At 37.8% G+C, this 19,802-nt stretch overlaps 1 protein-coding gene across 23 annotated transcripts in view; it reads left to right on the forward strand.

The window, feature by feature from the left end:
* Positions 1-6,169: 6,169 nt before the first annotated feature.
* The window catches only part of RBM26 (RNA binding motif protein 26), a 92,158-nt gene continuing 78,525 nt past the window's right edge, over positions 6,170-19,802 (forward strand). For all 23 annotated transcript variants that reach the window (XM_037799730.1, XM_037799731.1, XM_037799732.1 and 20 more), the window contains exon 1: positions 6,170-6,713. In XM_037799730.1, the coding sequence (XP_037655658.1) occupies positions 6,643-6,713 (71 nt within the window). In that variant the 5' untranslated portion in view covers positions 6,170-6,642. The remainder of the gene's footprint in view (positions 6,714-19,802) is intronic.

Here is a 19,802-nt window from a genome sequence, read left to right on the forward strand (position 1 = left end):
TGCACACTCATTAGAATGACTACTAATTAAAAAAATTACAAAAAAATTACAAGAGAGAATATGGAAAAATAGGGACACTCATTCATTGCTGGTGGCAATGTAAAATGGTACAGCTGCTGTAGAAGATAATTTGACAGTTCCTCAGAAAGCTAAGTATAGAATTACCATATGACTTGACAACTCCTCTACTGACACATACCCAGAAGAACTGAAAACAGGGACTTGAACAGATATTTGTGTACCAATGTTCATAGCAACATTATTCACAATTGCTAAAAGATGGGAGCATCCCAATTGTCCATCAACTGAGGAATGGATAAACACAATGTGGTATATACATACAATGGAATATTAATCTGCATTAAAAAGGACTGAAGTTCTGATATATGCAACAACATGGATGAACCCTGAATACATCATGTTGCATAAAATAAGCCACAACAAAAGGACAAATACTATCTTACCTCACTGATATGAAATAATTAAAATAAGGAAACTCATACAGTCTGAATCTAGAGTATAGGTTACCAGGGAGTGGGTTGGAGGTAGGAAATGGGGAGTTAATGCTAAAATTACACAGAATTTGTATTTGGATTGACTGTAAAGTTTTGGTAATGGATGGTGGTGATAGCAGTACAACATTTTGAATGTAATTAACAGCACTGAATTATATATGTGAACATGTTTAAAAGGGGGAAATTTCAGGTCACATATATGTTACTAGAATAAAAATCAAATGAAAAAACTTAGGACTCTGCAACAAGTAAACCCTATTGTAAACGATGGAGTATAGTTAATAATACAACTATAAAAATGCTCTTTCATGACTTACAACAAATGTACCACATTAATGCAAAGTGTTAATAATAGGATGGTGTTCTGGTTAGCCAATGCTGCCAGAATGCAAAACACCAGCAATGGATTGGCTTTTATGAAAGGGGGTTTATTTCGTTACACAGTTAGTCTTAAGGCCATAAAGTGTGCAAGGTAATGCATCAACAACCGGGTACCTTCACTGGAGGATGGCCAATGGCATCTGGAAAACCTCTGTTAGCTGGGAAGGCATGTGGCTGGCATCTGTTTGCTCCCAGGTTGTGTTTCAGAAATGGTGTTCTCCAAAATGTCCGTATCAGCTTCCAATGGCCATCTTCAAAATGTCTGTCTCAGCTACAGCTCCTCTCTCAGCTCCTGCACGCTCTTCAAAGTGTCATTCTTGGCTGTAGCTCCTCTTCAGAATGTCTCATTTGCTCTTCAAAATGTCACTCACAGCTGCACTGAGTTCCTTCTGTTTGTCAGCTCATTTATATGGCTCTAGTGATTTAATTTGGACCCACCCTGAATGGGTGGGGTAACACCTCCATGGAAATTATCCAATAAAAGTGACCACCCACAGCTGGGTGGGCCATATCTCCATGGAAACATCCAATCAAAAGTTCACACCCTAATCAAAAAGATTAATCAATCTGCCCCACAAGATTTGCATCAAAGATAATGGAGTTTTGGGGGCCACAATACATCCAAACCAGCACAGATGTTATATGGGAAATCTGTTATTTTATATATTTTATGTATGGTATTTCTGTAAACCTACAACTTCTCTAAACAAAAAATTAATTAGAAAAAGAAAAGAAAAGAAATGAAATGTCAGTTTGGGTTAACTGGAAGAAAATATTTTTGTCTAGACATTTTTTCACCCTCAATCAGGCCAGCCCTATTTTCAAAGTGACTAAAATTTACTGAGATTCTAACTATACATCAAAAGCAACAATCATGTGCTCTTTTCCCTTTCCTAAATAATACCAGGGTATTTTGAAATCCCCTAAGGGATTCTATTCCTGGGACAGGTGAAAAGGCAAAGCTGTATCAGGTCATCCTTTGGGGAGGCTATTATATAAATTGCATATAAAACGAGAGACTGAAATTTCATTTGGTGTTGTTTCATTGTAATGTAATAAGTTTAATCCAATTTTAAAAAGTTGTAGGAAAAGAAATAAATGGGGAAGGAATAGACTGATTAGTAAAATTATAGAGAAAAATTAGCTCAGCATTTGGGAAAAAATAGGTTAGATGCTCACCTTATGTCAGATACAATGATGTATGTTAGAAAGTATAATGACCTAAATGTGATACTTTGGAAAAAGTAATGAACTATAAAAGAAATAGAAGAAAATGTGGACTGTCTTTGTGATCTTGAAATGCAGAAAATTGCAAACTACAAAGTGAAGTCAAACAAGAGTTGTACTAACAAACAAAACAGGAATAGATTTTTTAAATGTAGTGAGAGAAAAAAAGAATGAGATCTATGGCACAATACCTTTTACATCCAGCAATACATAAAAAAAAATAGTATCTTCTAAGTGCATGTGAATATCCAAGGAGAAATATGAAACCCATTAGAGATGGTAGTACTGATAAAACAGATGGGAATTGGGGTGGGGTGGGAGAGAAGAATAAAAGAGAGGGCCGGGATGAACCAATGATGTGTTGTAATCTGAATAATATGATTAACTCAACTCTTCTACCAAGGTCAAAAAAAAAAAAAAAAAAAAAAGTACATGCATGTGAAAGAAAATTTGGAAAATTCAAAAAAGTAGGGAGAAACAAAATCAAATTGTTTTCTGGTAGGGATGGGAGGAATGAAAAGGGCAGATCAAAGGAATTTATGGCCTTTTATTGCATAGACATGGGAAAAAGCATGACCTATGGCACAGAGCTTCTTTTGAATAAAGCTGACTGGCCGAAAGGATGAGTCTATGTATGGTAAAATGGGAATAGCAAATAAAATTGAAAGATTATGGCCACTCTCTCTCTGGCTAAGCCAACCTGAAAGGTGAAATCACTGCCCTCCCCCCTACGTGGGATCGGACACCCAGGGGAGTGAATCTCCCTGGCAACATGGAATATGACTCCCGGGGAGGAATGTAGACCCGGCATCGTGGGACGGAGAACATCTTCTTGACCAAAAGGGGGATGTGAAAGGAAATGAAATAAGCTTCAGTGGCAGAGAGATTCCAAAAGGAGCCGAGAGGTCACTCTGGTGGGCACTCTTACGCACACTTTAGACAACCCTTTTTAGGTTCCAAAGAATTGGGGTAGCTGGTTGTGGATACCTGAAACTATCAAACTACAACCCAGAACCCGTGAATCTCGAAGACAGTTGTATAAAAATGTAGCTTATGAGGGGTGACAGTGGGATTGGGAAAGTCATAAGGACCACACTCCACTTTGTCTAGTTTATGGATGGATGAGTAGAAAAATAGGGGAAGGAAACAAACAGACAAAGGTACCCAGTGTTCTTTTTTACTTCAATTGCTCTTTTTCACTCTAATTATTATTCTTGTTATTTTTGTGTGTGTGCTAATGAAGGTGTCAGGGATTGATTTAGGTGATGAATATACAACTATGTAATGGTACTGTAAACAATCGAAAGTACGATTTGTTTTGTATGACTGCGTGGTATGTGAATATATCTCAATAAAATGAAGATAAAAAAAAAAAAAAAAAAAGAAAGATTATGGCCAGATTATACAACTTTAAATGTTGAGTTAAAGAGTTTAGAATTTACTGTTTGGACAAAGGAATGTTGGTTAAAATTTTTGGAGAGTGTTTCACAAAGATGAATCTGAAAGCATAACAAAGGATAGAAAGAATAAAGAGGAGAGAAATGAGCTAGACCAGTTAGGAGACTAGGCATTAGGGAGGCAGCATGATGGAGTGGAAGCAGTATGGTCTATTGTATCAGAAAGACTTGCATTCAAGACTTGGCTCCTTCTCACCTTGAGTATTTGATTTCTCATTTGTAAAATGAAGATAATATCCATCTTATAAGATTATCATAAGCATTTGAGATAATGTGTATAAAGCGCCTAGCATTTTTTCTGACAGAGGCACTCAGAACATGGCAACAGGTGATATTCAGATGGAAATAATAATGTTGATGCTTCTTCAAATAAAAAGAAATAAATAAAATAAGAGCAAAGAGACATTCCACAGACCCGGGGGTCTGTTGGTTACTGGTTCTGTGAGGCAAGATTAAAATTGACTTTGAGGTTTCTATCTTGAGTACTGAGCTGGGTCTAGACTAAGCATACCATTGAGAGTAATAAGATTGTATTCATTAGCTAGGAGAGAACTGGAAAAATCTAAGGAGGAGTTAAGCACACCGTAGAGAATATGCCTGGGATCAAGAAAGCTAAGAGGTTAAGGCAACTCATGGTAATAAACCGTAAGGAGATGGTTTGTTAGGAGATACATCTTTATGACTTGCCTACCCAAAATATTTTTCCCTACCTTTGTTTCCTTCTTATTTAAAATGAAATACATATTATTCCATAAACATTTTTGAGTATACACTGCTGAGTACAGGAAGTACCAGGAGGAATAAGCTTGAGTCCCTGTTCTTAAACTGCTCATGATCTAAATAGGTTGACAGATGAGGAAGCACACTTAAAATGTTTTAACTCCTATTTTACAGGTAGAAACAAAGAGGCAACTACCCTTTTAGTTAAAGAATTTTGATTTTTATATTGAAGAAAATGTGGGAACTGTTGAAGATTTTAAGCAGGGAAGTGACACGATTGGATCAGAGGTTAGAACGACTGCTATTGAAGGCAAGGTGGAAGATGAACTGATGTGGGGACCCTCTAAGAGGCAGATAAATTAAAAGGTAACTGCAATTGCTTAGGAAAAATAAGAGAAAACTTTGAACATGATTATAATAGTGGAAACAGAGAAGGATGGGCAGGCTTTGAGCAGTTAGAGAAAGAATTAAGTTGAAGTATTCCCTGTGGGAATTGATGATGTGAGCAAATGTTTGGAGAAGGGGAAGATGAGCACATCAATTTACCTGGAGTATCCAGTATTTGACAGAACAGTGACTAGTTTAGAAAGGTTGGAGTGGAGAGGCAGAGTTATGAAACAGTTGAAGTTGAAAATACTGATGGAATCAGCTTGAAGCAAGACTAGTCAATAAATAGGCTAAAGAATTAGGACTTTATCTTTTCCCCAGCAATATTAAATTTATAAATCACTTTAATCAACACCTGGTCATTCAATAGCTAGATTCTAATTTGCATCCTCCTCTATTTGCTGTATTTTAGAAAAAATGCCTAACTTTTCTTACTTGATAATCTTTTCCACTTATCGCTTAAGAATCCTTCACAATTATAAACTCACAGTTCATAATGACAATTTATTCCATCACTGTGTCTGCCATAAAGAGCTTTTATTTGTCTACTTACTTTAAAGTTCTTTATTTGTGAATTATTTCCATCAGTATAGTTCATGGAACCTAGACTCTGCAAAATTCCACCTTATAACTTAATGGTAGTAATTGATAGTTAATATAACAACTCAGGCAGGAATCAAGCTTACTTAACCACAATGGAAAACTCTAGGCCAAGAGAGGGGAAATGTAATTGGGATGCTGATATGCAAGCACTTTCTCTCTCTTTTGATATTATGTAATTTCCCTATTTGTGGCTAAATCTACTCTAAATGAAAAGAATTTTTGAAAAAAATTCCCTCTTTTCAACTTTAGCTGGGGAAAAGTCTGAAAGTTTCAGGGGGTTAGAAACTGTCTGAGAAGTGTCACAGGTTATCTCACCGTTCTCTTGGGACATCCTTAGGTCATAAATACTCTTCCAACATGTCAAGTAAATTTGGACAAGACACTAATGGTCTCAGTGGGTTAGATTAAACTATCCTATGCTTCCCAATCGTTTCCATATCATAGTACAGAATATGATACTGGCTAGACACTGGGGTAAACGGAGGAAGCAGCACTATCCAATGCAGCACACCTGGAACCCTCTGGCCGCGCCCGGTGCTTTCCTGGCACACTGGCGTGGACGCTCTCAAGCAGTGCTCCATCAGTCACTTTCGTTTAGCTGACGCCCCATGGCTGTCATTTACAGAGACCGAGCTGAGGCTTCCGCTGTTTCTGAAGTTAGAGGTCTAATAAAGCGTGGTTTTTTTTTTTTGCCTTCCTTGGACAAAAGAAAGTCTTCATTCACAAAATGAACAAAAGGGTAAAAAGGCACAAAGACCGCGAACGCAAACCCACGAGACTCGACTTCCCACACTCGTCCAGCGCGCTCTCTGCTGAACTTACGTCTCTTCCCAGCAGGCTCCGGGAGTCGCCGCGAGACTTCATCAATTCTCGCGATATTTATCGGCAGCCATCTTCTTGGGGGTGTTGGGAGCCGGGAAGACCCCTTGAAACGTTCCCATTGAGCTGCCCTTCGTCTTCGCTTTCTTCACTTTTGCCTCTTCAGCGTGGCCAACAAGCACTTCGTCCCGAGACTGAGAAAAAAACCCAGGTCTTGGCGCGTGTTGCGCTCCCGGTCCGGGAAGATTTAGCTGAGGTGCAAGGAAGGGGGAGGGCCTGGGCAAACCGTCGCTGCCTCAGCACGGGCCGGGGTCCGAGGAGGGGGAGCTCCTGGCACCCTGTGGACTCGCGGCCTGCGGCGTTCTCCGTGGAGCTGGTTGCCGAGCCGGACTCGCGGGAACCTGCCACCGGCGCCTCCCACCCGCGGCCCACGCGGGCTGCGCGCGGAGGAGGGGGCGGGGGCAGCGGCGGCTGTAGCGGCCGCGACCTGGGCGGGCGGAGGAGGAGTGTGACGGGCCTCGGGGCCGCTGTGGATGGTTTCTAAAATGATCATTGAAAACTTCGAGGCACTCAAGTCCTGGCTCAGCAAGACTCTCGAGCCCATGTGAGTATCTCGGGGATATCTCCTTGTAGCGATAGCAGTGGGAGATCAGTGGACACGGATGATCTGTGCCGTTTCCCCTAGTGTCTGCGGTGGAGGCCGAAGCGGTGAACGGAGGTCCCAGGGCTCTGTTCTCTCCTCCCCCTTCACCCTCGCTCCCAGGTTGAGGATACCTCTGAGAGCCTCAGCTGACTTTTCTCTTTTATCTTTGAGCTGGTTCTTGAACCGGTGTTTCTCGCTCTTTTTTTCCCGTTATGTGTAGACCGACCCCAAACTCCACGCACATACCTGTATTTGCTGTGGGCCCTAAAATCGTTTTTTTTCCTATAGTGAATCCGGGCATAATATCCTGCCCACAGACTATTTTACCCTGTTTCTTTAAATGAAAGGAATGGCCCTTGTTAGTAATTAAGATCGTTGTAGTCTAAATCACTCACGTTTTAAATACAGTCGCTGAAAGAAAGGCCACGTCTCCCATGTGCTTTCTGGTTCAACGACACCTCTTTTAACTGATTGAAGATGTAACAGGTGCTAAGGTGTCCAGTAAAATCCCACTTTTCTGCCTACACATTCGTTCGAGAGGAGGAAGAAAATTCAATCTATCCATATGGAACATGTAACAGTTTCAAGTGGGATTCTATAGATGGACTGTGGGGGTTTCAGAGTGCAGAAATGTCTTAGATTGGAAAATTTAAGAAGTGTTTTATTAAGTTATCTATTAATACTCACAAAACATGTCATGGAGTAGGTGCTTTACCTGAATTGGTTGATATATAAAAACAAATTAAAATGTAATGGAGAATTTATAAATTTATTAATTTAATAAATTTATGGAGCCCATATTATGAATGTGGGAGGCTTTGTAGATAGAGTGTTTAAACTCCAAAGGAGGCAAGATGTAGTAATAATAAAAAACATAATGATAATTTCAGATAATATGCACTATGAAGATTGTAATAATAAGAGGTCATGTAAAAGAGTGATTGGAGTTGGGGCTACCTCACATTGGATGGTCAGGGAAGTCCTCAGAATAGGTGATATTTAAGAAACACGAAGGAAAAGGGACTATCCATGTGAAAGTCTGAGGAAAGAATGTTCTCTGCAGAAGGGAAGAATAGCGAATACAAAAGCCCTACAGCAGAAATGAACTTGATATGTTCCAGGAAGAGAGAGGAGGCCATTGTGACTGCAGGGAGTCTCCTAATGGGAGAGAGAATGCAAGGGCATGGACTTGAAAAAGTAGGCAGAGACCAAATCAGGAAGGATCTTTTATGCCATTGTCAAGAGTTTGGAGTTTACTGAATAACCATAATGGGAAGACAGGATTTTAAGAGGCAAGGACTGATCTGATTTTGTTTTATCTCTGTCTGTCTTGTGGAGAATAAGGGCATGAGAATGGAGCAAGGAGATCATTCTGAAGGATATCACAGGCAGAGATGATGGCAGCTTTCATTAGAGTGATAGTGGAGACAGAATCAGATAGGTTTCAGATATAGAGCTGACAGAACTTACTGATGGATTGGATGTGGGAAATGAGGAAAAGGGACGTCAAGGATGATATCTAAGTTAGCCTGAACAACTGGATGGGTGGTGGTAGAGAAAGCCGAGAGAAAACAGAGTGAGAGAAGGGAAAGGTGATTAGGTTTGGTAATTAAGTATGAGAGTTTACACATCAAAGTGAAATATCATATAGTTGAATAGATGAATCTAGAACTCAGAGGCTAGGACTAGAGAGATTTGGAGTTATGTTGCTAATATTTAAAACCATGGGATTGTGGGATATTTCCTAGGGAGAATGTGTAGATAGGGAAGAGGGCCCAGGGCTGAGGTAGTAGGAAAAAGGGGAGATGTCATGTCACTAGAGAAAAGAACAAGTAAATGTATTACAAAAGAGGGGAATGCCATCTTGATGGAATGCTATGCTGCAGAGTGCATGAAAAAGATGGAGGCAGGTAAGTGTCCCTTAGATTTGTCATGGTGGAGGTTATTGGTGACCTTTGCAAATGAGTTTCACTGGAGTAAAGTGGTGCAGATAAATCTTTATTTCAGTGGATTGGAGAGAGAGTGGGCCATATAATGTAGTGGTTGTATGAGAACTCTGGAGCCAGCATGGCAGGTTTGAACTCTGACTTTGCTATACTTATTATAGGTAAGTTGCTTAAGTCAGTGCCTCCCTTGTTTGATCTGTAAAATAGGGGAAATAATAATATATATTAAAATCTTGAAATACTACCTGGTGTGTAATAAGCACTCCATAAATATTAGGTAAATAGATAACTTTTTAAAAATTTTTGGGTTGAAATTACATTCCTTTTTTTTAAGACTTCAGTTTTCAGATTACTTATCAGCTTTAATACCATTTCTTTTTTTCACTAACCTAAAAGATTTATAGCTACTTAGTATGTACGCATGTAAGTTTTCTTTAGTTTTCAGAAAGCATAGTCTAGGTATCATATAGTTTATCAGATGGTTGTAACACTTATTTATTCAGGGGTCATTACTGTTGGACTAAATAAGACACCACTAGTAGAGCAGTGGTAGGAAATGGGATTGGTCTTTTTATGGTGTACATTGTTGTCACAAAATTGAGGCCTTATCCAAGACTCTGTCCCTTTAATTGCCTCTCGGATTATTTTAGGTAATGACTTACAAAGGTTGATCCCAATTATTTAAAACCAGTGGTTTCTGGTCTTGGTGTTTTGTAACTTTAAGATATGTTTGTTATCCAAAGGAATGTTTCTGCTTTACATTAAAACTGTAATCGCAAAGTATCACCTGTTTGAGGGAGGAACATTTGAAGGACTAAGGGTAAGATGTGACTCAAAAATTGTATAGCAACTTTTTAGCTACTGTGGACTAGTAAAGTATCTCATGCTTTTGGACGTATCCCACATTTTGAATGTATTAATTCAGCAAACTTACCGAACACCTAGCTTGCTTGCTCTGTCCTAATCAATGTGCTAGATATTGGGGAAATGTTAGGAAACAGGCTTTGAAATTACTATCTTCATATTGTTTACCATTCGCTAGGGAAGACATGTTGAACAAGTAATTACAGGTCTAGTGAATGTTATAAGGAAGTTCAGAATGCTGCCATATATATGGCTGGGTAGGTTAGAAAAGGCTTCCCTGGCATGGTAACATTTCATCTTAGCCTGGAATAATAAAGAGCAGTTTTCTGGGGCAAAAGAGTAGAATGGGAACCAGTAAGAGGTTTTGGAGAATAGATTATATGAAGGCCTTAGAATAAAAGAAAAAAGGTGCCTTGGAGAATTGAAAGAAATTAAAAAAGAGCAAGAGGAAGCATGGCATTAGATACCTCCAGAGAGAGGAGCCAGATTGGGCAGGGCTTTGTTGAGTCATCTTAAGGTTTTGGATATTATTGAAATATAGTGGGAAGCCCGTGAAGGGTTTTAGGGCAAGAGAGTTTTCAGATTGATTAAAAAAAAAAAAATCAGTCTGGTTGCAGTTTCAGCATGAAATAAAAGTCTGTCTTTATTATTACTATTACTATTATAAGTGCTATAGATATATCATGGGTTCTGAGTCTTCTTTTTAATAAATTACAGAAAATGGTGTTAAAATTGTCATCTTGAAATACTTAAGATATTTTGTTCTCACAAACAATTTGCTTCATCAGACTTGTTAATAATAAAATAAAACTAGATGTTGGTCTTTCCTCTAATATTTATTTCTTTTTAATAACGTACAGTCTTGTTGAACTTCTTTGTTTTTTTAAAACAAAAATGTATCTAATATATTTTAAAACATTTTAATGGGTTCACACATCACTAAATATGATAATTTTTTAGCTGAAGGGAAACTTCAAGATCTAATCAAACCCCTTAATTTTTCAGAAATAAATTGAGAGGCAGATAGATACAATAATATGTTCAGGTTGCCTGACTTTGGTAATAAGTACCAGAATGTTGTACTCCTTCACTATTGTAGTGCTGTGGAGGTAGTGTTGTGTAGTGGGAAAAAAAAAACAAGCTTTGTGTATGCATAGATCAGTGTTCAAATCTTAACTCTGCCATTTATTAGAGAGTGATGTAGACAAACGGTCCTCCCTTTTCCTTATTGGTGTGGTAGGGAGAATTATATTCCTTTCTATCTGTAGTTGAGAGGATCCAGTGAGACACGTATTTAAGAGCCTAGTCTTTCCCCCCTTTTCTTAAATACTGGTGAATTAAAAACAAAGAGGTTGCATTACAACTATTGCTACTGTTACTGTTGTCACCTCCACTACTGCTACCACCACCACCTAATGTTTGTATTTGTTTTTATAAAAGCTTTGTGTGTATTCTCAGAGTTCTATGAAGTAAGCATTGTCTCCATTTTGTAGGTGCTGAAATTGAGACACTGAAGCTGGAGTTAAGCTGTCTAAAGTCTTGTGGCTTTAGCATGTGACTAAATAGTGATTTAAACTTGGCCTTTTTTCCTCTCCAGAATCCATGTTCTTAATTTATTGTATGATACAGCTTCCTAGTATTTTCTGTTCTGTTACTGTATGCTACCTTTTACTATTACATTTTAATAGTAGTAGCTGCTCTTGTTGCAAAGGAGCAGTCTGTGTTCTAAAGCATGATGGTTATCAGTGCTTTGCAGAGTTTATGAAAGAAATCTTTGGTGTTTTTGTACTCTTGTTTTTGTAGTCTTTTTCACTTCATCCACACTTGTTACTACACCTTTCTCACTACAGTGAAATTTATTTTTGTTTCTGTCTTATAAGAAGAACTGTTCTTATGGATTTGTAAGGTGGTTGATCTTTTTCTCCAGAAGTTTTGATTCCATTTCCCACCTTTGATATTTCTCTTTCTACCAGCTCCTCTTGGCATAGTCAGTCTGCCTCTCCTTAAGGAAGTAAAAGACTCAGCAACAATGACAGCAAAAACCAAAACAAAAAATAACACCGTACTTCTAGTCACCGTTTTGCTAGCTTTCTTTTCCTTTCACTGGTAAATCTTGAAATAGTAGTCAATCTTTAATTTTTATTTTGTTCATCCCCAACCATTTGCTTATTAATGCCTCGTAATGTAGTTTCTTCTTACTTGCAAAGTTGTTTACCTCAATAGTACCAATGACTTTGTTTATTAAATGTCAAGATTTTATATATTTTATATTCTTTGACTTATTGTATAACATTAGATGTTGATGCCGCCTTTTTTTTTTATTTTTTATTTTTTTAACTTCTCATCTGTCTTGAATCCCTGATAGCTTGGTTCTTTCTTAAATCAGTCCTATCTCTTTTTTTCTTGCTTCCTCTGCCTTCTAATTAGTCTTTTGAAATTCTGTTACTCCTATCATCTCATCATTCTCATGGGTGGATTCTATTATAATCTATGCCCGTCATTCTTAAAAAACTTTTTTTAGTGTGTGTTGTAGTGTAGTCTTTGTTGAAGACTCTTCTCTAGAATGTTGCATATAATTGCAAATTTGCATTGAATTTGAGAGCTTTTCAACCTCTTCTGAGCCTGTTAGTGGACTCAAGCTAGATCTCCTTGCATATATTTTTCCATGTAAGTATGTTTAAATTTATCCACTCTTCAAAACCTTAAACTTTTAACTCCAGTTGTTAGCTGCATAGCCATCCTCATCTCTCACATGAACTTCAGACTACATTTCTGAAATAAATGTTCTCTGGATCCATTAATTTCCATTTCTCCAAATTATCTAGGCTTGAAATTTTATTTTTTTATTACTACTCCCTCTTCTCCATTCACTCAATCATTAGGTTCTCTCCCTCCCTCCCTCTCTCTCTCAAAACAGTTCTTACTAATGCCATTGCCTAGTAAAGGGTCTCACACTCTTTATCTAAACGATTTCTGTTTTTTTTTTTAACAAACCTCCCAATCTCCAATTCTCTTCCGCCTTTCAGTTTTTCCAGCATGGATGTTCAACTTTGTTGATATTCTATTGCTTGATAAATAAATAAAATTACATACTTTTTAACTTGGCTTTCAGAACTCTGGAAAGATAATTAGATTTCATTCATATAAACTGGAAAGATAATTTCTTTCAAATTATCTTTCCAGTTTATATATTTGAGCTTTTTATTTGCATCTTAATTTCAGCAACTGAACGTTTCATTGTGATTCTCTGTCATTTTTTTTTATTGTCCCTTTTTTTTTCCCACTTTAAATAGTACTAGGTAACGTTCACTAAGTGTTTACTATATGCCAGTCATTGTGCATTCATTGTATGTGGGTTGGATTCTGTTATCCCGATTTTAAAGGTTAGGAAATTGTGCCTAATTTCATACTGCAATGTAAATAAGTTTATCATTAACCTAAAATAGAATGAACAGATCTTAAGTGTTCAGTTGGGGAAGTTTTACAGCTATATCTGAGTAATGCCCGCCACCCCCAAAGTCTAGAATGTTATTTAGAAAATTCCCATGTTCCTTTCCACATATCCCCCCCCCCCCCATGAAGGCAACCGCTTTCTAATTTCTGTCACCATAGATTAATTTTACCTGTTTCAAACTCCATTTAAGTGGAATAATATATTACTTACTCTTTTGTGTCCAGTGTTGTTGCATTCATCCATGTTGTTGCTTCTTTAGTTTCTTATTGCTGAATAGTATTCCATTGTGCGAATATATACTACAGTTTGTTCATTCTCTAGTTGGTGGCTGTGAGGATTGAATCATGGCTTCATAAAAGGCATGTTCAGGTCCCAACCCGAGATCCTATGTATGTGAACTCATTTGTACATAGGACCTTTGAAGATGTTATTAGTTAAGCATGCCCAAACTGAATGAAGGTGGGCCTTAATCCAATATGACTGAAGTCCTTATAAGCAAAGGAAATTGGACATGGAATAGAAGCCACAGTAGAAGCAAGAAGCTGTGGAAATCAGTGGATTCTGGAAGAGAAGGGAGAAGATGCCACTATGTGCATTGTCATGTGACAGGAAAGCCGAGGAACCCCTAAGCCAGCCAGCCAAAGTTACAGACCCAGAGGGAAGCAAGCCTTCTAGCCTCTGAAACTGTGAGCCAGTAAATTCCTGTTGTTAAGCCAACAATAAGAATTTTGTATGTTATTTGTTTTAGGAGCTGAGAAACTAAAACAATGGCAGTTTGGGGTATTTGGCATTTATGAATGCAGCTGCTACACTTTTTAAAAATTTTTTTGAAATAATCTCAAACTTACAGGACAGTTGCAAAAATAATACAAACCCCACACAGAAAACTCCAGCATACCCTGAATCCACCCCAGATTCACAAATTTTAACATTTTGCCACCTTTGCCATATCGTTCTATCCATCTGTTTATCAATGTCATCCATCTGTCTGCCTACCTACTTATCTTTCTGAACATTTGAAAGCAGGTTGCACACATCATACTCCTTGAACAAATAATATTTCAATTGTGTGAGTGTAAATAATCACTCACACAATTCAATGTATTGCATTTAATTGCCGTTATCTCTGGTTTCTCTCTTTTTTTTTTTTTTTTTTTTTTTTTGTTAATTGTGGAAACATTTACAACAAATCTCACACCTTCCCCTCCCGGGTATACCATTCAGTGGGATTAATCACATATACTATGTTGCATTACCTTCACCACTAGCCATTATTAGAACTTTCTCTTCACTCTAAAAAGAAACCCTAAACTTACTGGAAATTAACTTCCCTTTACCCTTACTCCTTGTTCCTGGTAACCTGTACTCCATTTCTGTCTCTATGAGTTTGCCTGTTCTCTGATATTTTCTTGTGGTTAGCATGGGACTTAAATTTAACATCCTAAATCTATAACAGTCTCATTTTCTTACCAGCTTCAATAGCAAACATAAATTTTGTTCCTATGATGCTGTGTTCCTTTACCTTTATGTAGTTCTTTTCACAACTTACATTATGAGTCTAAATCCATTGATTCGTCATTACATTTTATGCATTTGCCTTTTAGATCCTGTAGAAAGTAAAAATTGGAGTTACGAAAGTATGATAGTACTGGTATTTATATTTACCCATGTCATTATCTGTACCAAAGATGTTTATTTCTTCACATGGCTTTGGTCAATTACTAGGGTCCTTTCAACCTGGGGAACTTCCTTTAGCATTTCTTGTAGGGCTAATCTGATGGTAATGAAGTCCCTCAGCTTTTGTTTATCTGGGAATGTCTTAATTTTTTGCTTCCAGCACTTTAAATATGTCTACCTACTCTCCTCTTGCCTCCATGGTTTCCAGTGAGAATTTGGCATTTAATCTTAAGGCTCCCTTGTATGTAACACATTGCTTCACTCTTGTGACTTTCAGAATTCTCTATTTTTGGCATTCAGCAGTTTGATTATAATACGGCTCAGTGTGGGTCTGTTTGGAATTATCCTGTTTAAGAGTTCATTGAGCATCTTGGATGTATATATTCCTGTCTTTTGTTAAATTTGGGAAGTTTCCATCCATTATTTCTTTGAATATTCTCTCTGTCCTCTCTCTTCCCTTTCCGGGACTTCCCACAATGCATATAACAGTATGTTCGATGGTGTCCGACAGGTTCCTCAGACTCTGTTCACAATTTCTTCATCTTTTCCTTCTGTTTCCCAGACAGGATGATTTTAATTACCTTATCATCAGGTTCATTGGTTCTTTCTTTTGCCGTCTCTAATCTGCTGTGGAATCCCTCCAGGGAAGTATTAATTTCTGGTACTGTGATCTTCAGTTTTTTTCGGTACCTGTTCATAATTTCTGTCTCTCTATTGATATTTTTTGCGTTCATCTGCCATTTTCCTGATTTCCTTTAGTTCCTTGTCCATGTTTTCCTTTAGCTCTTTGAACATATTTAGGACCATTTTTTAGCCTTTGTCTGGAATGTCCCAGTTCTGCTCCTCCTCGTTGATGGTTTCTAATACTTTAATTTTCTCCTTTTCCAGGGTTATTCCTTTCTGTTTCCCTGTATATTTTGTAACTTTTTGTTGAAACCTGGACATGTAGATATTTTAATGTACTATCGCTGGAATTGAGAGTCTGAGGTGTTCCTTATGTTTGTATCCAACTCATGACAGCTTTTCTTGAATGTCAGGCACTAACCAAAAAAAAAAGGAAAGAAAGAAAAAGGTAAACACCTTTATTTTGGAAAGTTCTTGCCCATTGTGTCATAAAACATTTTTTTTTCTGCCCCATTTTCTCTCCTCTGTTTCTAAGACTGTATATTAGATTGTTTGATATTGACTTACAGACCTTGGGTACAGATCTTGGATATGTTTTAAAATTTTATTTTTGTTCCTTTACTCTTGGTTTGGATACTTTTTATTTTCCTGTCTTCAAGTTCACTTACGTTTTTCTCTATGGTGTCTAGTCTGCTTTATAGCCAATCTAATGAATTCTTTATTTCTGATATCATATTTTTCATGTCTAGGATTTTCCATTTGGTGCTTTTGTTTTTTAATAGTTTCTGTGTCTCAGCTGAGGTTTACCATGTTTTCCCACCTTTTCCAATAAATTATTTAGCAATTTTACCAGTTATCTCAAAGTCCCTATTTGATAATTCTCTTACCTGGGTCATCTCTGTTTGTTTCTGTTGACTGGTTATTCTCATGTTGGTAACATTTTCTTGCTATTTTTATGTGCTTTAATTTTTGTTTGTTTTTGGTAATTTTATTCTTTGTAAAATACCTTGTTTTTTGTAAATCATATTTTATTATTGTAGACTATAACATATATACATATATACATACATAGAAGTGATAACTTTCCAAGTGCAATTTAGCAAATTTCAGACTATTATGAGTAACAGTTCCACAATTTCAGTTATTTCCTTAAATTTAACAAGTAGCTATTGAAAAAATTTCAAAGGATGCAATGGGTTACAGTTCCACCAGTTCAATTCTTTCCTTCTAGTTATTCTAACACCCTAGCAACTAAGAAAAAAGAAAATTATATGGAGGTTCAGTATTCATAATCCTTTGTTAAATTTTGTCTTGTCTTTTGCTACCCCTTCCTCTAGTTTAATCACTTTGCCAAGCTTCAGGGATGCCTAGGCAGTAACTACCTGTGCCAGTTTGGATATATTATGTTCCCAGAAAAAGTCACATTCTTTAATGCAATCTTGTGGGGGCAGATGTTTTTAGTCTTGATTAGGTTGGATCCTGTGGTTGTTTCCATGGAGATGTGACCCACCCAACTGTAGGTGATAACACTGATTAAATTATTTCCATGGAGGTGTGCCCCCACCCCTTCAGTGTGGGGCTTAATTAAGTCTCTGGAGCCCTGTAAGAGCTCAGACAGAAGAAGCTCAGTGCTGCAACTGAGAGAGACATTTTGGAGACGACTGTTGAAAGCAGACTTTTGCTGATGCTTTGGAGATGCTAGCCCCAGAGTTTGCTCTGGAGAAGCTAAGAGAGGACAAAATACCCCAAGAGCAACATTTTGAAGAATGCACAGAAACAGAGAGAGGAGCTGGAACACAACCTGGGATCAGCAGACGCCGGCCATATGGCTTCCCAGCTAACAGAGTTTTCTGGACGCCCTTGGCCTTCCTTCAGTGAAGGTATTCTCTTGTTGATGACTTAGTATGGACATTTTCATGGCCTTCCGACTATAAATTTGTAGCCAAATAAATGCTCTTTATAAAAGCCTGTACATTTCTGGTATTTTGCATGATGGCAGCATTAGCAAACCGGAACACTACCCTAACTTGTTCATGTTGAAAACAGATGTTGAATTTACAAGAAAAGGCAACACATCTGGTTGATGTTCTTGAAGAGGCTATTGTCTGTGGGTTTTGGGACTTAGCTGGCATAGAAGTTCTCTGAAGGATTTAAGTTTCTAAAGTATATTCTTAGTGAGTGAAACTTTTATAGAGTCCCAGGGATCTGGGTATTCTTTAAGGTTTTGGGCACTGTTGTTGACTTGGACTTATCATCCTGTGGTCATTTGGCATATCTAGGTGAAGCTTACGTGGGGGTAACCTCTAGGATAGCCTCTTGACTCTATTTGAATTTTCCTAGCCACTGAAACATTTGATTGCCTTTCTTTTCCCCCTTTGGGTCAAAAAGGAATTCTCAGTCCCTCGATGCCAGGGTCAGGCTCATTTCTGGAGTCCGTGTCACACGTCGGGGGGAAGGTGATGAATTTATTTGCCAAGTTAGGCTTAGAGAAAGTCCACATTTGAGCAGCAGAAGAGGTTCTCTGGAGATGACTCCTAGGCATAATTATAGGTGGGCTCAGCCTCCCCTTTACAACGTAAGTTTCACCTGAACAAGCCTCAAGATCAAGGGCTTGACTTATAAAGTAGGGGGTTCCTAAGTTCACATGGCATATGTTATATCCATGATAATCCATCAGTATCTCACATTATCATCACTTAGTTGTACAATCCTCGTCACTCTCCGTTTTAAACAATCCTCATAACTCAGAACACCTTGTAGCTCTTCTTGGCCCTTAATTATTTGTCCCTAGTATTTATGTGATACCAGTAAGGTATTTCTATTGCTTAGAGTCCCTAGTATGCTATAGGTAGATTTTTCCCATATACCCTTCTGTTTTCAACTCTTTGTGCTAGTGTCCTACCTTACAAGTGTATCATACAAGGACCTATGTTTATTTGTGGTGCTGATCTGTGGGAAACATGCCTTTAAACACCCCATTCAATCCTGTTTGCCTTCAGTACAACTCTGATACTTAATAATCCCATTAACAAACAATCATCACCCCTATCCATTCCCATACCTTTGAGTTCACCATCATTAACATATCTGAACATACTAGATTATCATTCCCCCTCACTAGCTTCCATCACTAAGTCCCCAGTATCCTACATTATAAGACATTGATTTTACATTGTTCAGAGTGTTCATAGAAGTGACATATAGTATCTCTCCTTTTGTGTCTGACTTATTTCAGCATTATATCTTCAAGGTACATCCATGTTGCCATGTATTTCAGGACCTTGTTCCTTCTTACTGCTGCATAATATTCTATTGTTTATGTATATCCCACATTTTGTATATCCACTCATCTGTTGAAGGACACATGGATTGTTTCCATCTTCTGGCAGTTGTGAACAGTGCTGCTATGAACATCAGCGTACAAATGTCTGTTCATGTCACTGCTTTCAAGTCTTCTGGGTATATACCAAGAAGTGGAATTGCTAGATCGTAGGGTAATTCAATATCTAGTTTTCTGAGAAACCACCAGCTGTCTTCCACAGTGGCTGTACCATTATACATTCCCACCAGCAATGAACAAGAGTTTCAGTTTTTCCACATACTCTCCAGTATTTATTGTTTTCTGTTTGTTTAATGGCAGTCATTTTATTGGTGTGAGATGGAATCTCATTGTGGTTTTGATTTGCATTTCCCTAATAGCTAGTGAAGATGAGCGTTTTTTCATGTGTTTTTTAGCTGTTTGTATTTCCTCTTCAGAGAAATAGCTTTTCATCTTTTGCCTATTTTATAATTGGGCTGTTTGTACTATTGTTGAGTTGTAGGATTTTTTTTATATATGCAAGATATCAGTCTCTTATCAGATATGTGGTTTCCAAATATTTTCTCCCATTGAGTTGGCTCTTCACTTTTTTGACAAAGGTTTTTGAGGCACAGAAGCTTTTGATTTTGAGGCGTTCCCATATATATATTTTTTTCCTATCATTGCTTGTGCTTTGGGTGTAAGGGCTAAGAAGTTTCCTGCTATTACTAGGTCGTGAAGATGTCTTCTAAGAGTTTTGTTGTGCTGTCTCTTATATTGAGGTCTTTGATCCACTTTGAATTAATTTTTGTATAGGAGTGTAAGGTAGGGGTCCTCTTTCATTCTTTTGATTATGGCTATCCAGTTCTCCCAGCCCCATTTGTTGAAGAGGCTTTTCTGTCCCAGTTCTGGGATTTGGGGGGCCTTATCAAAAATCAGCCGACCATATATCTGGGGCTCTATTTCCGAACTCTTAGTTTGATTCTGTTGATCAATATGTCTGTCTGTATGCCAATACCATGCTGTTTTGACCACCATAGCTTTATAGTAGGCTTCAAAGTTTCGAAGTGTAAGTCCTCCCGCTTCATTCTTTTTTAGGATGTTTTTAACAATTCAAGGCCCCTTTCCGTTCCAAATAAGTTTGATAACTAACTTTTCCAAGTCTGCAAAATAGGTTATTGGAATTT

Source organism: Choloepus didactylus, chromosome 12 (assembly GCF_015220235.1).
Source record: "Choloepus didactylus isolate mChoDid1 chromosome 12, mChoDid1.pri, whole genome shotgun sequence".
Taxonomy (NCBI): Eukaryota; Metazoa; Chordata; class Mammalia; order Pilosa; family Megalonychidae; genus Choloepus; species Choloepus didactylus.